We start from the raw sequence: 16,625 nt of genomic DNA on the forward strand, positions 1-16,625 counted from the left end.
TAGGGTATAAAATCATGTTTAGGGTATAGGTTTTAAATAGCTACAAAAAAAATTGTAGCAAAATCGTGGCTAATTTGTAAATTTTGTGACAAAAACGTAGCAAAAAGATATTTTGTGGATAGTGTATTTATATTTGCCACAATTTTTGCTACGTTTTATTTCATAGCAGCTTTGCTACGTTTTATTCCTAGCAAATTCGTGGCTATATTTAGCTACGTTTCACTTCGTAGCATTTTCGTAGCTTTTCTTGCTACGTTTTAGACACAATTAGTCACGTTTTTTATTTCGTAGGTTTTCGTATCATTTTCGTGGCATTTTCAAATTTGCTACGAATTTTTCGTAGCTATTTCGTGGCTATAGCCAAGATTTCTACTACTAGTTCTGGGTATTTCATTTTTTTTTCAGGTATCCTACTTTATTGTTGGCAAATGTTTCACTAACAACAACATAGTTCTATGATTTAGATAATAAGATGTAATTCTTAAACTTTAAATAGGAGTGTCAAAATGAGCTAACTCGCTAGACTCAGTCAGCTCATGGTGAGTTCGGATCTTTCATGAGATAACTCAGCTTAACTCATTTATTATATGAGTTTCAATATGCAAACTCGATCTCAGGTCATCTAGATCATGAGTTAAATGAGTTAACTCGCGATCACATATAAAAAAAAATAATAATAATAATTAGAAATAAAATATAGAATTTTTTTTATAATATAATTTAAATATTCAAAACGTTAATATTAAATACTGGATAAAACCAATACCTAATAATATATTAAATCAAAGCTAAATTATTGATCTAAAAATATATTCCACATAAGAGTCTTGTGATGATTCATCTTTAAAATTTTCATCTATTCAAATCGTAAAGATATATATCCCGCATGAGTCATAGGAATATTTAATTTTTATATTTTAATTCGAAAGATATATGATTTGAATATTGATATCAATATTCCTTTATATATACATATATATATATATATATATATTAACTTCTGGTTTTACATTTTGATTTTAGAACATAAATATAATTAATATAGAAACTATATTTTCTTGCAAAGAAAAATAGAAGTCATCCATATATATATATATTAAATATAAAAACTACCAAGCTCATGAGTTAACTCATATTCATTAAAGATCGTTCATATAAATCGTGATCTTATTTAAACTCGATCATTAAACTCATTTATTAAATGAGCTTAAAAATAGAGATCATGCTCATGAAAGATCGACCTGAGTTGAGCCAGCTCATGAGCTATAACTCATTTTGACACTTCATTTTAAATGGGTAATAATAGACGAGAAAAGGCTAACCAAGAGATAAAATCTTGCTTATGATTGGACACTACTTCCTAAACAATGATCTCCCTGCAGCTGTTGAGACTCATATGGAACGTCTTTTAAGATTGACTAGAGTTTGGCCCGCACATTCATACGGTGTTAGTTTTTATTATACTTTTTATAAATTGTTCAATGATACCTTTAAACATATAAGTTTTTGTTTATTTTTTAGGTTCCTACATACCAGAACCGAACCCACCCATACCTGTAAAAAAATCGACTCTAACTCCATCAAAAATTCTATAATATCCGAAAGGATTCTAATTTTAAAATTCAAAAAAAAATTGATACCCGAAATAACTGATCCGTACCTGAACGAATACATGAATACCCATACCTAATTGATTATGTAAATAAATAAAAAGTTCTTCATTCAAGCATTTGAAATGATGTAATATATTTAAAAAGAAGTACAAATTAAGACTAACTCTTAAACTTGCACAATATTTACAATCCAATGTTACTGAAAATTTAAAAACTTATCTTTAATTAATGCTTGTCTCTTTTCCAACAAGTCAATAATTTCTTAAAATAATTTGAGCATTAATATACCAAAAAGACGTGCAGATACTTATTTTAACTATAACTAAAAATGATCAATTGTTTTAAAATCAAATTCATTTCTTTTTTGAGTCCAAATTACTTCCTATAATCTAGCTTACCAATAAATGATATTATATAATTTAATTAAGCTTACCCTTAAAATCTTCCAATTACATTCTTTCATAAATGGAAATATAAACATATATTTCAATTTCAGACTTTGATTATAAACTTTTTCTAACTAATCTAGTAAACAAATACAAAAATATGTGAATAAAATCAGAGAGTATCTGTAATTTCTTTAATATCATTTTTTCACAATTTCAATAATATATGGATTTTATTCATTTATAAAATTTATAGTATAATATTGTTTTAAACATCTGTAGTTATATTTCTCATTATTTATAAAAAATAAAAAACCACAAAATAATCAATTTTAGAACATATAAATTAAATATAAATTAAATTTTAATATGTTATTGGTAGTAAACTCTAATATAAATAAAAATCTAATTATTTATAAATACAATAATATATATGATGATATAAATTAATGGTAGAAAAATAAAATATAATTAATTATTTTAATAAATAAAATTTTATGTTTTAAAATTCCATTTAAAACAATTATATAATATATGTAAACTATAAATGTATATTAATAATTATAAAAACGATAATTTAGCTGTAAAAGGTGAAAATAAATACACATAAGGTTGCATGGTTTCAAAAAATAAAAATACATTTGTGCAGATAAGCGGGTCGTGTTCTAAAAGTATGGATTAAATCACAATATAAATATAAATCCACTGTGTTTAGAAATGTCATATTAAACAATTATTTAAACGGATAAATTTTAAAATATATATTATCACTTATGCAAATAAATATTTCTATATAAAAAGTAAAAAAAAAAAAACACCAGCGCGGTGGCGCAGATCAAGCTTTAGTTATGGTTAATAAGTAAAATAAATGATGTCTAATTATTATGGTAAGACAATTAATAAAATAGTTAAGAAGTGTGAAGAAAATGTAAAAGATAGAATAAAATAATTAAAATAGTTGGGTTATGTTTGTAATCTGTCAAATTATTTGGAAAGGGTAATTAATAAAGTAATTAAAATGAGTGAAAATAAAGAAATAAGAGATGTAACAAATCCGTTGAAAATAAGGTTAATTGTATTTGTACTTCAGTTTTAATAATATAGATATTTTTAGGGAAAATTAGATTTTTAGGACACTTTGAACTAGGATTTGTCACACTAGGATTTTTGCAAGATGTTTTGTTAAATTAGGATTTTAATTCTTGTAAATACTATAATACCCTTAAAATCTCATTTTGCTAATTGAATTTTAATTATAAATAATAATTTTCGTAATAGATTAATTATTTAAAACAATTAAAAGTAAAAAAGGAATTAAAAAAAAGAATAAACAAAAGAGGGGATCGGGTAAAAAAGAGGGTAAAAAAGAGGGATCGCGACCCTAATTTTTTTTTACTTCTTCTTCTCCGCCGAGCTTCCTCCCATGGTGATTTAGGGTTCTTCACCACCCTTGTCGTCTCCGCCGCTCTCTTCATCTGAAATCCTTCGAGGGTAAAGAAATCTCTTCTCCCTCCTCGTCTTCCTCTTCCATCCGACTCTCCAACAAACCTTAATCGACGTTTTCTTCGTCATCTAGGTTCGTCGGAGCGGGTCAACTTCAAATCGAAGTGTTCGTCGGAGCGGTTCAACTTCAGATTTTTAGGAGAAAATATTTTTTGAAAGATTTAGGGTAGATTTAGTTTAGATTTAGGAAACTTCTGTAACCAAAAATGGAAGTTTCCATATTTTCACGATTTGCCTAGAATACGTATACTACCTACCCAGAACACCGTATAATAGGTGAGAACTGTATTCTACCTTCAGGCGTCATATAAGGTAAAAGGTATAACAGATTATGACACGTAATGTAACCGAGCTCTGTGATTGAGTTGTGGTTATATCTCGTTTTGTAGCTGAAGGTACACCAAAGCCATCTTTCTTGATTATAGCGTAGCTGATTCTATCTTTGCCACGGTATAGAAGAAATGTTATGCAACGATATATAGCCTGGATATATCAGTGTTTTAAATTTAGAATCCGAACTATAAACTAAGTAGACTGCCAGAATGAGTATTCTAACTGTAGCCAGAAGATAAAATAAAATATGATTCAATTTTTTTTTAAAAAAAATTTAAACTTATATATTTGTCATACTTATGTTTTCTATAGTTTTCATATTTTTTTATATTTTTAAAACTCTATTTACTATTTTTCTCATAAAACAAGGGTAAAATATGTCCAAAATTGCCAAAAGTATGAAAAATCTTATTGTGACAAACAAAAGTTCAAAGTGTTTCATTTTTCCAATTCTCCCTTTTTATTAGTGGTGAGAGATGTCAATATAAGTTTCACTTCGGAAGTTAGATAACAAAAATATAATATATAAAAAATATTTAACTCTAATTAGTACGAGCTCTTTTGAAATGAAAACCAAAAGTAAGTTCATGAAAACTTGTCTTAAACTCAAAATAGAAACATTATACTAATCGGATAATGTAGAGTTTGGGCATGGATCGTAGAATCCCAACAAATAGAACCAGTAGTTTTAATAATTGTCAGTGTTGGGAATAAATAATTCATGAGGCACCGGTCTTCAATTCTTACCTGGGAAGATTCCAGTTACAGGGTCAATCCTTGCGTCCGGATAAAATGTGAAACTTCTACTAAAGGGATTCTCCGATATTTCAAAGGATTTTAATTTACTTGGAATAACCTATAGAAGGAGAGACCAAACCTTAGAAGAAGGTCCTTCTGCTAAAACCCTAGAATTGGGTTTCTTGATAAGCCTGTGGAGATGAAGACTGACCCTTTGATTTATTATTCTTTTGGCGAAGGTCGGTTTCTTAGAAGATGCAATGAAGTGATAAAGCACGATTCAAAGCCAAGGACTTATCAGTATCTAATTGAAGTTGTGGTAAAGAATCAGAAAAACTGAAACTTAGTATGTTAATTCCAACCTGTACACACACTAGAACTCTATATAACCTGCACCTGCAAATGTAAGATGCATTACTTAGCGGAACACTTATGATTTGTCAAATTTAAATTATTTTGTTTATGAAGACCAATAACTTGAGTTGTGAAAGTAAGTAACTAAGAGACTTTAGATCTGAGCTTTGGTCTTTTCTTCTTCATTGTCCATACTTGGTTTGATTTTGATGGTCTTGTATATACATCTCGGCTAAGGCAGCAAACACTGCTGATCCAATGGGAAGAACATTTTCATCAAGGAAGAAATAAGGTGAATGAACCGAATGCACAGAACCGACTTGTTCGTTTCTGATACCGATTCCTAGATAGTAACCTGGAATTTTCTGTTGATAGAAGGAAAAATCTTCGCCCGCCATTATCTTGTCACCCGGTTTGACATTCTCGGGTCCAACCAAGAGCTTCAGAACCTTTTCAGCGTGCTCGTGTAACTTGTGATCGTTCACAGTTGCTGGGTACATTGGATGATCATCCTCATGCATGTCTATATCCGCTTGGCATCTATGTAGTAGAGCTTCTCCTTCAACCACCTGTAACACCAACGACCGGTTTAGCCCTGGCTTGTTTAGCTAAGCATTTAATTAATATGTTTTGAAGCTACCTCTTTCATCCTGCGCCTCAACCAGGTCATGCCATCCGTTGTAAGACTCCTCAAAGTTCCCCCAAATTCTACATCAGAAGGGCGGGTTTTGATAAACGTAACAGACAGCACCTAAAACCAAAAAAACAAGTAAAACTCTGTTTAGCAACAGAACAGAAGAAGTGTTATCAAGACAAGAGGAGAAAGTAAACAAGAGACGTACGTAGCTTAAGAGAGGATCAGCTTCTCTAGAGACTATATATTGCAATGCTAAGATGGTAGAGGAAGCCGCCAAGAGTGGATCAACACAAGAACCACTCATTCTTACACTGAAAATGGTGGTGGATGCCATAGCAGGACCAGAGATGGTTGACACCTGTCCCGTAGGTAAATCATGATTGACATGCAACCCAAAAATGGCTTCAGATTCACCCAAAGCACCCTCTTTTATCATCTGAAAAGCACCAGCCCCACCTTCTTCCGCAGGTTGGAAGAGAAGCCTCACTGTTCCCTTTTAGAGTTTCAAAAAAATTAAAAAAAAAAAAACTTTCTATAATCAATCAAAAGCAAACATAGTTAAAAAAAAAAGAGGTTAGAGGAGCATGACAAAGCAAGGCAAGGCTCATCCTTTTTTTTTTTTTACATTGAGAAAATGTTTGCGTTTGGTAAGCAACTTGGCAGCACCAAGGAGCATAGTGGTGTGAGAATCATGGCCACAAGCATGCATCTTGCCGTTGACTTTGCTCTTATGATCCCACTCGACCAGTTCCTGCAAGGGGAGAGCGTCCATGTCGGCACGGAGAGCAACAACCGGAGGAGAACCGGACCCGATCTGAGCGACGATTCCTGTTTTCGCGACCGGGTATAGGTACGAGATTCCTAATTGGTCGAGCTCGCGGCGAATGAGGGCACTGGTTTGGTGCAACTCGTAAAGGAGTTCTGGGTTTTCGTGGATTTGCCTTCTCACGGAGATTAGCCAGTCTTTATCTCCCTCAGCTTCTTTCAGCAGTAGACGCGGGTACTCGTACTCGGAAGAAGCGATAACCAGCAATGGTAGAAGAAGAAGCGTTGAGTGTGCAATTGAGCATATAGCCATCTCAAAAAAAACGCAAAGAAGCTGCTGCTATCGAGGAGCGGGTTTAGAAAGTAGACGACGACTTTAGCGCTAAGGTTGGTGGCAAGTACCAATCGGCATTGCTCCTTTTATTTTTGTTTTTTCATTCTTTTTTGAAAAAGCCATAGTATGCATTTTATTACAAAGTTTTGTAATTCACAAAATATATGTGACGTGAGTTTTTAAACATGGAACCACATTTGTTTTATTGTATTTATCTATACCATTAAAAGGGGAGCATTATCATTTTATGTCCTTAATAAAATTTTCATTGCTTCCAAAAATATCCTTATTTTTACAAAAAAATTAATAAAATTCATCAATAGTATTTGAGTCTTTTGGTTTTGGGCTTGCTTATATATATTTAAATGGATTAATAAATAATGGATTTACACATATTTATAAAATATTATTTAATATAAATATTTTAAGTTCAAATAGTAGACATATATATTCTGAAACTAAATTAATCAAAAAATATAATAACATCATAATGTTATTTTCTTAAATCTATGTATCATAAAATTAATTTTAAATCTAAAAAACACAAACTTATAATAGATTATTAATAACAAAAATAAACTAATATTGTCATATTAATAAGTTTTTATATTATCTTTTATTTGGATGACATAATAAAAACATCATCAAAGTTTAAAGACCGAGTTTATGTAATATTTAAAAAGTATAAATTAATTTAATAAAAAAATATTATCAGATATTTTATGTTTTATTGGATCACTAAATATGAGTCCGTGCGTTACAATGGGTTTTGTTTGATATTTTTATTTAATAAAAAACATAAAATAATAAACCATTTTATTATAGTTTTGTGATTTTTTTTGTATATGTGTGTGAGATTTATTTAATAGTTAAAAACTCATTTTCACACATAATTTAAATTTAATAATAAATGAATTATTATCAATTTTGTACTTAGGGGTAGAGAAAACATTATACCTAAAAGTTTAAATTGAATATAACCCGAAATAGAAATTACAATAAAATAAAAAGGTTGAAAGTTAAATAACACTAATCGAGTCAATGACAACATTATACACTTTCTTATGTACCAAGTGAATGTTTTATTAAATAAGCTTTTGAAATTTTCTTTTTGCTAGGATTTTTTTTAAAAGAAAATATTCTATTTTATAAATCTTTTTTTTATTCACAATTAAAAAAAAAGAATATACTATTGAACACTCTTTTACATTTTTGTTTAGGATTTTTGAAAAATAAAAATTAACGTCATATAACCTTCTCTTCAGAATTTCCAAAAAGGTAAATTGCTATCAAACAATTATTTATGTTACTTCAGTAACTTTAGTATCATGTTCATCATCAGATTCTCTCTTAAAAATATAATCAAATAAGTTTTTACAATTCTATTTTGGTTAGAACTTTAAAAATATGATACAAATCTGTTTTGTTTATGATTTTTTTAAAGGAAAACAATTATCAAATAATTCTTCTACAGTTTTATGGTTTTAGAAAAAAAAATTAATATTTGATAATTTTTTACAATTATATTTTGTCTAGCATTTAGAAAAATAAAATTACTATCAAATAATTATTTCCAGTTAATATTAACTATTTTTTAAAGAGTTTCCATTTTCAAATTCGTTTTTTCAATATTACTAATAGTTTTTACAATTTTACTTGTTAATTAGGTAACTTCTCACGGAGATTAGCCAGTCTTTATCCCCCTCAGCTTCTTTCAGCAACTCGTACTCGGAAGAAGCGATAACCACCAATGGAAGAAGAAGAAGAAGCGTTGAGTGTGCAATTGAGCATATAGCCATCTCAAAAAACGCAAAGAAGTTTTATCAAAAAAAAAAAAAACGCAAAGAAGCTGCGATCCGGGAGGGGGTTTCGAAAGTAGACGACGACTTTAGCGCTAAGGTTGGTGGCAAGTACCAATCAGCATTGCTCCTTTTATTTTGTTTTTTCATACTTTTTTTTCTTTTTTGAAAAAGCCATAGTATGCATTTTATTATAAAGTTTTGTAATTCACAAAATATATGTGACGTGAGTTTTTAAACATGGAACCACATTTGTTTGTTTTTTTTTTTGACGGCAAACGACTGTTCTATTACTCAAACTTGAGGTGGTCTGGGTAACCAGACCGAAATAGAATAACCAACAAAATGTAACTTCCTATGGAAGAATCTAGCTGTCTTAGCTAAAAAGTCTGAAAACTGATTACGCGCTAGCGGAACATAAGAAATCTTGAAGGCCGGGAAGCATATGAGCAGTGTCTCTATTCTCTCCAATTCCGTAGCAAAACTTGGCCAAGCCTGAGGTTCCTTGATCATTGCGATCAATTATTTGTAGTCTGTTCCGAAGTTCTGGCATGTTGAATGTTGAAGCATATTCTCCATCGCCCATCTGAGTGCTTCCACTTCTGAGTGCAGAGCTGATTCTCTTCTGGCGAAGTTGTGTGAACCCATGAGTTGCGTCTTTCCCCCACTGTCCAACCAGACCCATCCACATCCACTAAATTGAGCAAGCGCTGTCCATAATCCATCTAGTAAACAAATATTTCCCAAGCTTATGACTTGGGGTTCCTGTACAGTACTCTCTTGTACTACTGGAGGTATCGTCACTCACTCTCAGCATATCGAACTAGTTCCAGTGGATCTCTATGTATTCCCCTAAAAAGTTTGTCATTTCGAGCTTTCCAGATGTACCATATTAGCCAGGGATAAGGATCCCTGTCAAGCTCTGGTTCAAGTGAACCATCTTTTTTCCAGAAGAGGTAGTTCATATTCATATAGATACTTGATGCTGGAAAAACACCAGGATTAGTTGGAATCGATGAATGTAACCAAACTTGTAGAGCAGGTGGACATTCGAAAATAGCATGTGTTACTGACTTCTGTGGTTCACCACATCTCTAGCAGTAATTGTCACATTCCATATTTCTCCTTGCTAGATTTCTCGTTACTGCCACATGACCAGTTAACAATTGCCACAGAAGGTGGCAAATTTTCTTCGGCGTCTTTATCTTCCAAGCAAAGGCTTGGAGCTTTGTAATACTTGGCTCTAACATTTGCTTTTCATCTGCATCCTTCAATAGGTTTTGAGCAACCCAATATCCAGACTTGACCGTGTATTGTCTATGTCGTGTGAAGTTCCAGCAATTAAAAATATGATACAAATATATTTTGTTTATAATTTTTTAAAGAAAAATAATCATCAAATAATTCTTCTACAGTTTTAGGGTTTTAGAAAAAAAAATTAATATTCGATAATTCTTTACAATTATATTTTGTCTAGCATTTAGAAAAATAAAATTACTATCAAATAATTATTTCCAGTTAATATTAACTATTTTTTAAGAGTTTCCATTTTCAAATTCGTTTTTTTTAATATTACTAATATTTTTTAGAATTTTACTTGTTAATTAGATAACTTTTAGTAACATGTTTATCATTAAAACTTTTAAGTAAAAATATATATATTAAAAGAGAAGTCATGACTTATTCTATGTGTGATGTTTAAAGTAGATCATCTTTTAGAAATTCATTAATTAACATATACATATCATTTAATTTGACATTATATCTGGATAACTACTTTAATCATAATATATTTTGATATATTTTTGTTTTACATATATATTAAAAAATCCAACAAATTTTTGCAAAATATTTTTAAAAGATCTCAATGCTTAAAATTTGATGTAAAGTTTTTTAATAACTTTGTAACTAATACTAAAATCTTGTTATACATTAATATATACTTATTTATCATTTATAAAAGGAAAATACTACTATTTATCACATTATTTATTTATTTTATAATCATAATATTTTAAATTAAACTAATTATTATAATGAACTAAATATGAAAAAATTGTATTAAATTGATATATTAATATATTTTATTTTTTTAAATAAAAATACTTATGTTAAAATAATATAGTATGTTAGTAAAACGTGTTTCACACAATAAATTATATAATACATGTGTACAAATTAACATATCTTTAAATTACAAATATAAAAATATATTATCTAAAATGAATAAACATAAAAATTGCTAAAAGGTAATCGAGACTTTGAAGTGGAGGTAAGAATTTAACTTAAATTAAATATAAATTAATTTTAAAAAATATTTCCATGTAATTTTGAATCCTTTAATAACAAAATGCAAATTTAATAGGATAAATATATAATAAAAATGATAAATATATGTGATGGTTTGCAACAATTAAATAATTACGACATGTAAACTACAAAATTATTGGATTAAAATAATTATATAAACATTTAAATATATATTTAACATCAATATATACTACTAATAATGTAAAACAAGTATCTATAAATATATATAAATGAAATGAAAACCCGGCATGGTTACACGGGTCATTATCTAGTTACTATTAAATTTGCTGGTCAGGATTTAAAAAAGAAAAAAAAAAGATCATGTTTGGTTAAGATTAAAAAGGAAAAAAAAAGTTTTACAAACCCATAATATTAGGTGAGATACGTCAAAACAGAACTAACATCACATATTACAATCAATACTATTAAATTTATTAGTTGAGCCCAACCAAAAAAAGTATCTAAATGTAACTAACTGCATACAATATATATACTGTATAATAATATAACTGCAACGAAAAAAAGAAAAGTGCATATAGCTTAATATATATTCAAGATCTGTTCGTCCAGGCGACTTGCCTAGAAGTCGTCAGGGTCAGGTCAATTCAGGGGTTCATTTTGCATTTGACTTTTAATTTTTTTTCTAGACGACTTACATGTTAGTCGTCCAATTTTTTTGATAAAAAGAAAATCGAAACGACTTACATGTTAGTCGCCTAGGGAAAACGGGTTAGTTTGGCATTTTACCGGAATTTGTCAGAAATTTAATTTTTCCTCGATGACTTAAAAGTTAGTCGTCCAGTAGAAAATTAAAAAAAAAATTGTTTTTTCTAGACAACTAACTTGTAAGTCGTCTCAGGTTAAGTTTTGCAATTGAAATATTAAATCAAAAAAATTCTAGACGACTTACATGTTAGTCGTCTCGAGTTTTTTTACCTAGTAGACTAACTTGTAAGTCGACCATAATTTTATTTCGAGATTATGGTCAAATATTGCTAATCTTGGACGACTTACAGGTTAATCGTCTAGGTAAAAAAAACTCGAGACGACTAACATGTAAGTCATCTAGAATTTTTTTTTGTTTAATAGTTCAATTACAAAATTAACCTGAGACGACTTACACGTTAGTCGTCTAGGCAAAACAAAATATACTTTTCTTAATTTTCTCAGGAAAAGTCAAATTTCTGACACATTCTGGTCAAATGCAAAACTAACCTGTTTTCTGTAGACAACTAACCTGTAAGTCGTCTCGATTTTTTTATCAAACAAAGTTGGACCACTAACCTGTAAACCGTCTAGGTTAAAAATCAATTGCAAAACTAACCTAAATGGACAACTTCCTAGAAGTCGTCCAGACGACCTCCGTGGAAGTCGTTTGTGTCAATGTTTAATAAAATTTCATTTTCTCTAAACCTATAAAGACTTTTTAATATGTTTTGTTAATTCATGTATATTAGTCAATTTTAGGGCTACTGAATGAAATTTATAACTTAATTGGTGATATTTACGAGGTTGCCAACATTCATGTTATTTAAAGTTTTTAACTGATCCAAGAAGACTTCCGTGGAAGTCTTCTACGCTAGTTTTTAATTCTTCTACGCTAGTTTTTAAGTCTTCTACACTAGTTTTTGAATAACTTGTATTTTTAAGAATGATAAGTAGCTTTAAGATATGTAAACCTAATATTTTTGAAATATGTTTTCTCTCTTATTTTTACTAAATTTGACTAAGTTTTTCAACACAAACTTGTAAAAATGTGATATAGTTTGACTAGTTACTATTGTTTGTTTCCCTCTCTTAAGTATTATTGGTATAGACACCAATGATGATTATTGTTATGAGTTGGAAGAAGGGTTAAAATGCTTCTTAAAATTTTGTACTAATATGAGGCTACGAACATTCTTGTTTATTAAGATGAGAAGAAGGCCATTGGAATTTATTATTGCATACGAGATATCCAAATATTAGAAAAATCTATTGAAGTCAATTATTTCATTGATTTGTTAATGTGTAAACACATTGTTAGCACATAAATTACATCTTGGGAAACATTATTACTGATTTTACAAAAAATTCACAACTAAAGGAGTACACATGCAAATCACAAAACATACCACAAACAAAACTATTTTAGACCAGTCATCTACAAAGACAAGCTTGGACTCCGCTTGATATGGAAGAAGACTTCGTCAAAAGACTTCTAGGAAGTCCAGAAGTCCAGATGACTTGACTTCCTGGAAGTCCAGACGACTTACAAGAAGTCCAGACGATTTACTTCCTGGAAGTCATCTGACGCATTATATTTTAGACGACTAACAGGTAAGTCGTCCCAGAAGTCTTTAAGATCTGAAAATTCTGCATATCCAAATCCAAATCTAAAAAGCATGCACATCTAAAAACGTTCAAATGGCTTAAAACAGAGAAAATGAGTGGAAGATATAATTTTATAGAACACACAACGTAATGTCCAAGTGGAAGATGAGAACCATCTGATTAAAAACCTTGCAAAAAAGATAGATTAGTGAGAAAGAAATGAGACAAAACTAAAAAATTCATATAAAGTTTGGTGTTTTCAAGTCAAAGAGATTAGAGTGGGTTTGAAGAGTTTTAGTTTGGGAAAATGTAAAAAATGTATACAACAGGAAGTTATCAAATGAAGAAAAATCATACATAAAAACTTGCCAAAACGCTTAGATATTTTATGAAAGGGAGAAACATGGGAGAAGACTCCGTCAGACGACTTCCAGGAAGTCCGCTTCCAGGAAGTCCAGACGACTAACATGTAAGTCGTCCAGAAGTCTTCCAGATCTGAAACAAGATAAATTAGTGAGAAAGACATTAGACAAAAACAATAAATTTGTATAAATTTTGGTGTTTATAAGTCCAAAGAGATTAGAGAGAGGTTGGATTGTTAGCTTAATTACCAGGAGGTCATCACGTGGTTTAGCCTGTTCGGCCGTTGCTTCCTCCCTGAATGAGATCTCGTCTGGATAGGATGAGATTTCCATCTCGCGTCTGATTGTTGAGCGGTTTTTGCGGGTAAGATTGATCCGTACCCCCTCCTTCTAGCGCCAAACTGTGGGAACCGAAATTCGCACCGTCAATATTTCGTATATTTTAGGAAAGTAGGAAAACCCTAATTTCCCAGAGGTCCCGGATTTCTGAGACCACACGTCAAGCATTCAGAACACGACAATAACGGAAATAAAAATAAAAATCATAAAAGAGAGCAAGAAGGATTTTTATTCGAATCTGCGTATGAGCGTAACACGACAAGGTAACGTGCTTCGGCTATGAGAGCTGTCGGCAAGATCCCTAGTTTAATATCCGAATGGCTAAACCTAATTGAGTCGCAGCTCGAAAAAAAAACGGAATTTTTTTCTGCGGAATATTCCATTTTTCCGATCTCCACGATTATCTGCGGAAAGTTTCCATTTTTCCGCGGAAACTGATGCTTATCCTCCAAGCATAAATGTCATAAGGTTTATGGATTTTTAAGAAATCGCAAGTGGGCCTCGAATCAAGTTTAAGGACCTCTTTGGGCCGTATTTTTGATTAGACTTTTTACGATTTCTCCGATAAGGTTAAGTTTCCGCGGTTTTATCGTAAACCAAACGTACGATTCATTTGATCGAGAGATCAAGAAACGGATAGTCGTGGATTGCGAAGAACGGTTTTACGGTAGTCGAGAATGCATAGTTTTACGTCGTATCGTCGTTTTGGAAGACTTTGCACATTCGGAGAATGATCGATGCACGAACGTTCGATCGCTATAGCGACCGAACTTTGTCCGCAGCTCGGTCGCTATTCCCGAACTCGGTCGCTATAGCGACCGAGCTTCGTATGATCCTGCGATTATAAGTTTCATATTCTCGTGTTTCGACGATTCTTTGTTATCTTCGATGATCGTGTTTTGACGAGAACTTATTTAATTTGCGGAACTTTTCGCAAGATATTTATTTTTACGATTTTCTTTCGTAAAAATAAAATAAAATTTATTTTTATCGAATGTTTTGATACTAACTTCGTAATGACGGCTTTTTGACCCCAACAGTATGCTTTATATATTTATGCTTAAAACATAAATAGTCAACATTTATTTAAATTCTATACATGTTTTTTTAAAAATTATTTAATATTATTTATCAAAACAATTAATAAAATATTGTTATATAATACTTATTTGGCATAGGGCATAAAAATGTTTGGCACGGCTCTGTTGATTAACATGAAAGTGGCAGAAACACTGGCGCCTAGGGAATTTATAATCGCAAGTACCACGTATTGCTTTCTCGACTGTGACGCAAAACCGGCAATTATTATCCTTCATACAAGATCTTGTCCCTGAGCTAGGCGTCCTCTTGCATGTCTTCTGCCCTTCCACATCGTTTGTTCTTCTTTATATATATCATGCATAAATAAGTCAGGGTTGATTATCAAATAATCTGAAATTTATAAATAATTATAACTTGCGCTTGTATATAATATGTCTAATATTTTTTTTATAATGTTCAATACTTACCAAAAGCAGAAAAGATACTAGAACAAACGAAGAGGAAGGTGATGATGGAAGCAACTCTTAGCCATGCTATGTTCTACTTTTTACTTTTTTTTTTAATTTGAAGGTATGTTATGTGTATTGTATGAGGAACTGAGCCTAAGATGATTCTTGTATAATTATACATGTGATGGCTAGTTTAGACGAGAAAAGGCTAACCAAGAGATAAAATCTTGTTTGTGATTGGGACTACTTAAAAACATCATCATCTACCGCTGCTGCTGAAACTCATATGGTATCTCCATCCTTAAGATAGAAAGTTTTATCACTAGTGAAAGATCAATTTAAGTCACACATCGAAAATTAAACAAAAGAAAGTCTAATATATAAACGAAGTCTAACTCTAATTAGGATAAAGCTTTCTGAAAAGAAAACAAAAAGTAAATCTATGCGGAATTTTCCTTTTAAATTTAAATGAACAATATCGTAATTCCAACAAGTAGAACTAGTAGTTTTAATATATCTCAATATATGTTTATTAATGCAGTTTCTCCACAAGCTACCTCCTCCGTTAGGGAACTCGAACGCAAGGTTTCTCACTTCCTTTACCTCTAAACCTAATATCATTTCCCTCCGCTGCTTGTCGCCGCTGTCTCTCGATTTTCCACCGAAGAAGACTCGACACAACCCACCTTCTTCTCTCCGACAACCCCCACCGGTTCTCAATTCACTACCGCGAAGACTCAGCCATCCTTGTTCTTGGCTTCTAGAGCTGCTTCAAGAGGATGGATACTGGAAAAGACCAATTCTTCGTTATGATTCGGTTCCTCCGTCGCTCCTCAAGGTGATGATGGAAGCAAACTTAGCCATGCTATGTTTACTTTTTACTTTTTACTTTTTTTTTAATTTGAAGGTATGTTATGCGTATTGTATGAGGAACTGAGCCTAAGATGATTTTTTATTTATAATAACATGATGGCTAGTTTAGTCTTTATTTCATCATACAATAAAGTTTAACCACAAGAATTGAAACACATATCTATTATTTAGGTAATTAGAGGCATTCTTAAACTTCAAGTGGGTAAAATAGACGAGAAAGGCTAACCAAGAGATAAAATCTTGTTTGTGATTGGACACTACTTCCTAAAAAACATCATCTACCCGCAGCTGCTGAAACTCACATGGTATCTCCATCCTAAGATAGAAAGTTTATCACTGGTGAAAGATCCATTTAAGTCACACATCGGAAATTAAACAAAATAAAGTCATAACATATAAAAGAAGTCTAACTCTAATTAGGTAAAACTTTCTGATAAAAGAAAACAAAAAAGTAAATCTATGCGGAATTTTCCTTT

At 31.0% G+C, this 16,625-nt stretch overlaps 1 protein-coding gene across 1 annotated transcript; it reads right to left on the reverse strand.

Moving 5' to 3' along the window:
- Positions 1–4,897: 4,897 nt before the first annotated feature.
- LOC108832725 (IAA-amino acid hydrolase ILR1-like 3) lies at positions 4,898–6,735 on the reverse strand. The gene is made up of 4 exons (XM_056999999.1): positions 6,190–6,735; positions 5,770–6,057; positions 5,568–5,678; positions 4,898–5,496 (listed from the first exon to the last, which is right to left on the reverse strand). The coding sequence occupies exons 1-4, from the start codon at positions 6,640–6,642 to the stop codon at positions 5,110–5,112; spliced, it is 1,239 nt and encodes a 412-aa protein (XP_056855979.1). The 5' UTR covers positions 6,643–6,735; the 3' UTR covers positions 4,898–5,109.
- Positions 6,736–16,625: the final 9,890 nt, after the last annotated feature.

This window comes from Raphanus sativus, unplaced genomic scaffold (assembly GCF_000801105.2).
Source record: "Raphanus sativus cultivar WK10039 unplaced genomic scaffold, ASM80110v3 Scaffold2243, whole genome shotgun sequence".
In the NCBI taxonomy this organism is placed as follows: domain Eukaryota; kingdom Viridiplantae; phylum Streptophyta; class Magnoliopsida; order Brassicales; family Brassicaceae; genus Raphanus; species Raphanus sativus.

Excerpts from the sequence above, each read along its gene's own strand:
- LOC108832725 (XM_056999999.1), bottom strand. The coding sequence starts at position 6,642 with ATGGCTATATGCTCAATTGCACACTCAACGCTTCTTCTTCTACCATTG. Across the intron at positions 6,058-6,189 it reads AACGCAAACATTTTCTCAAT|GGAACAGTGAGGCTTCTCTT; the intron begins GTAAAAAAAAAA and ends AAACTCTAAAAG. Across the intron at positions 5,679-5,769 it reads CTGATCCTCTCTTAAGCTAC|GTGCTGTCTGTTACGTTTAT; the intron begins GTACGTCTCTTG and ends TTTTGGTTTTAG.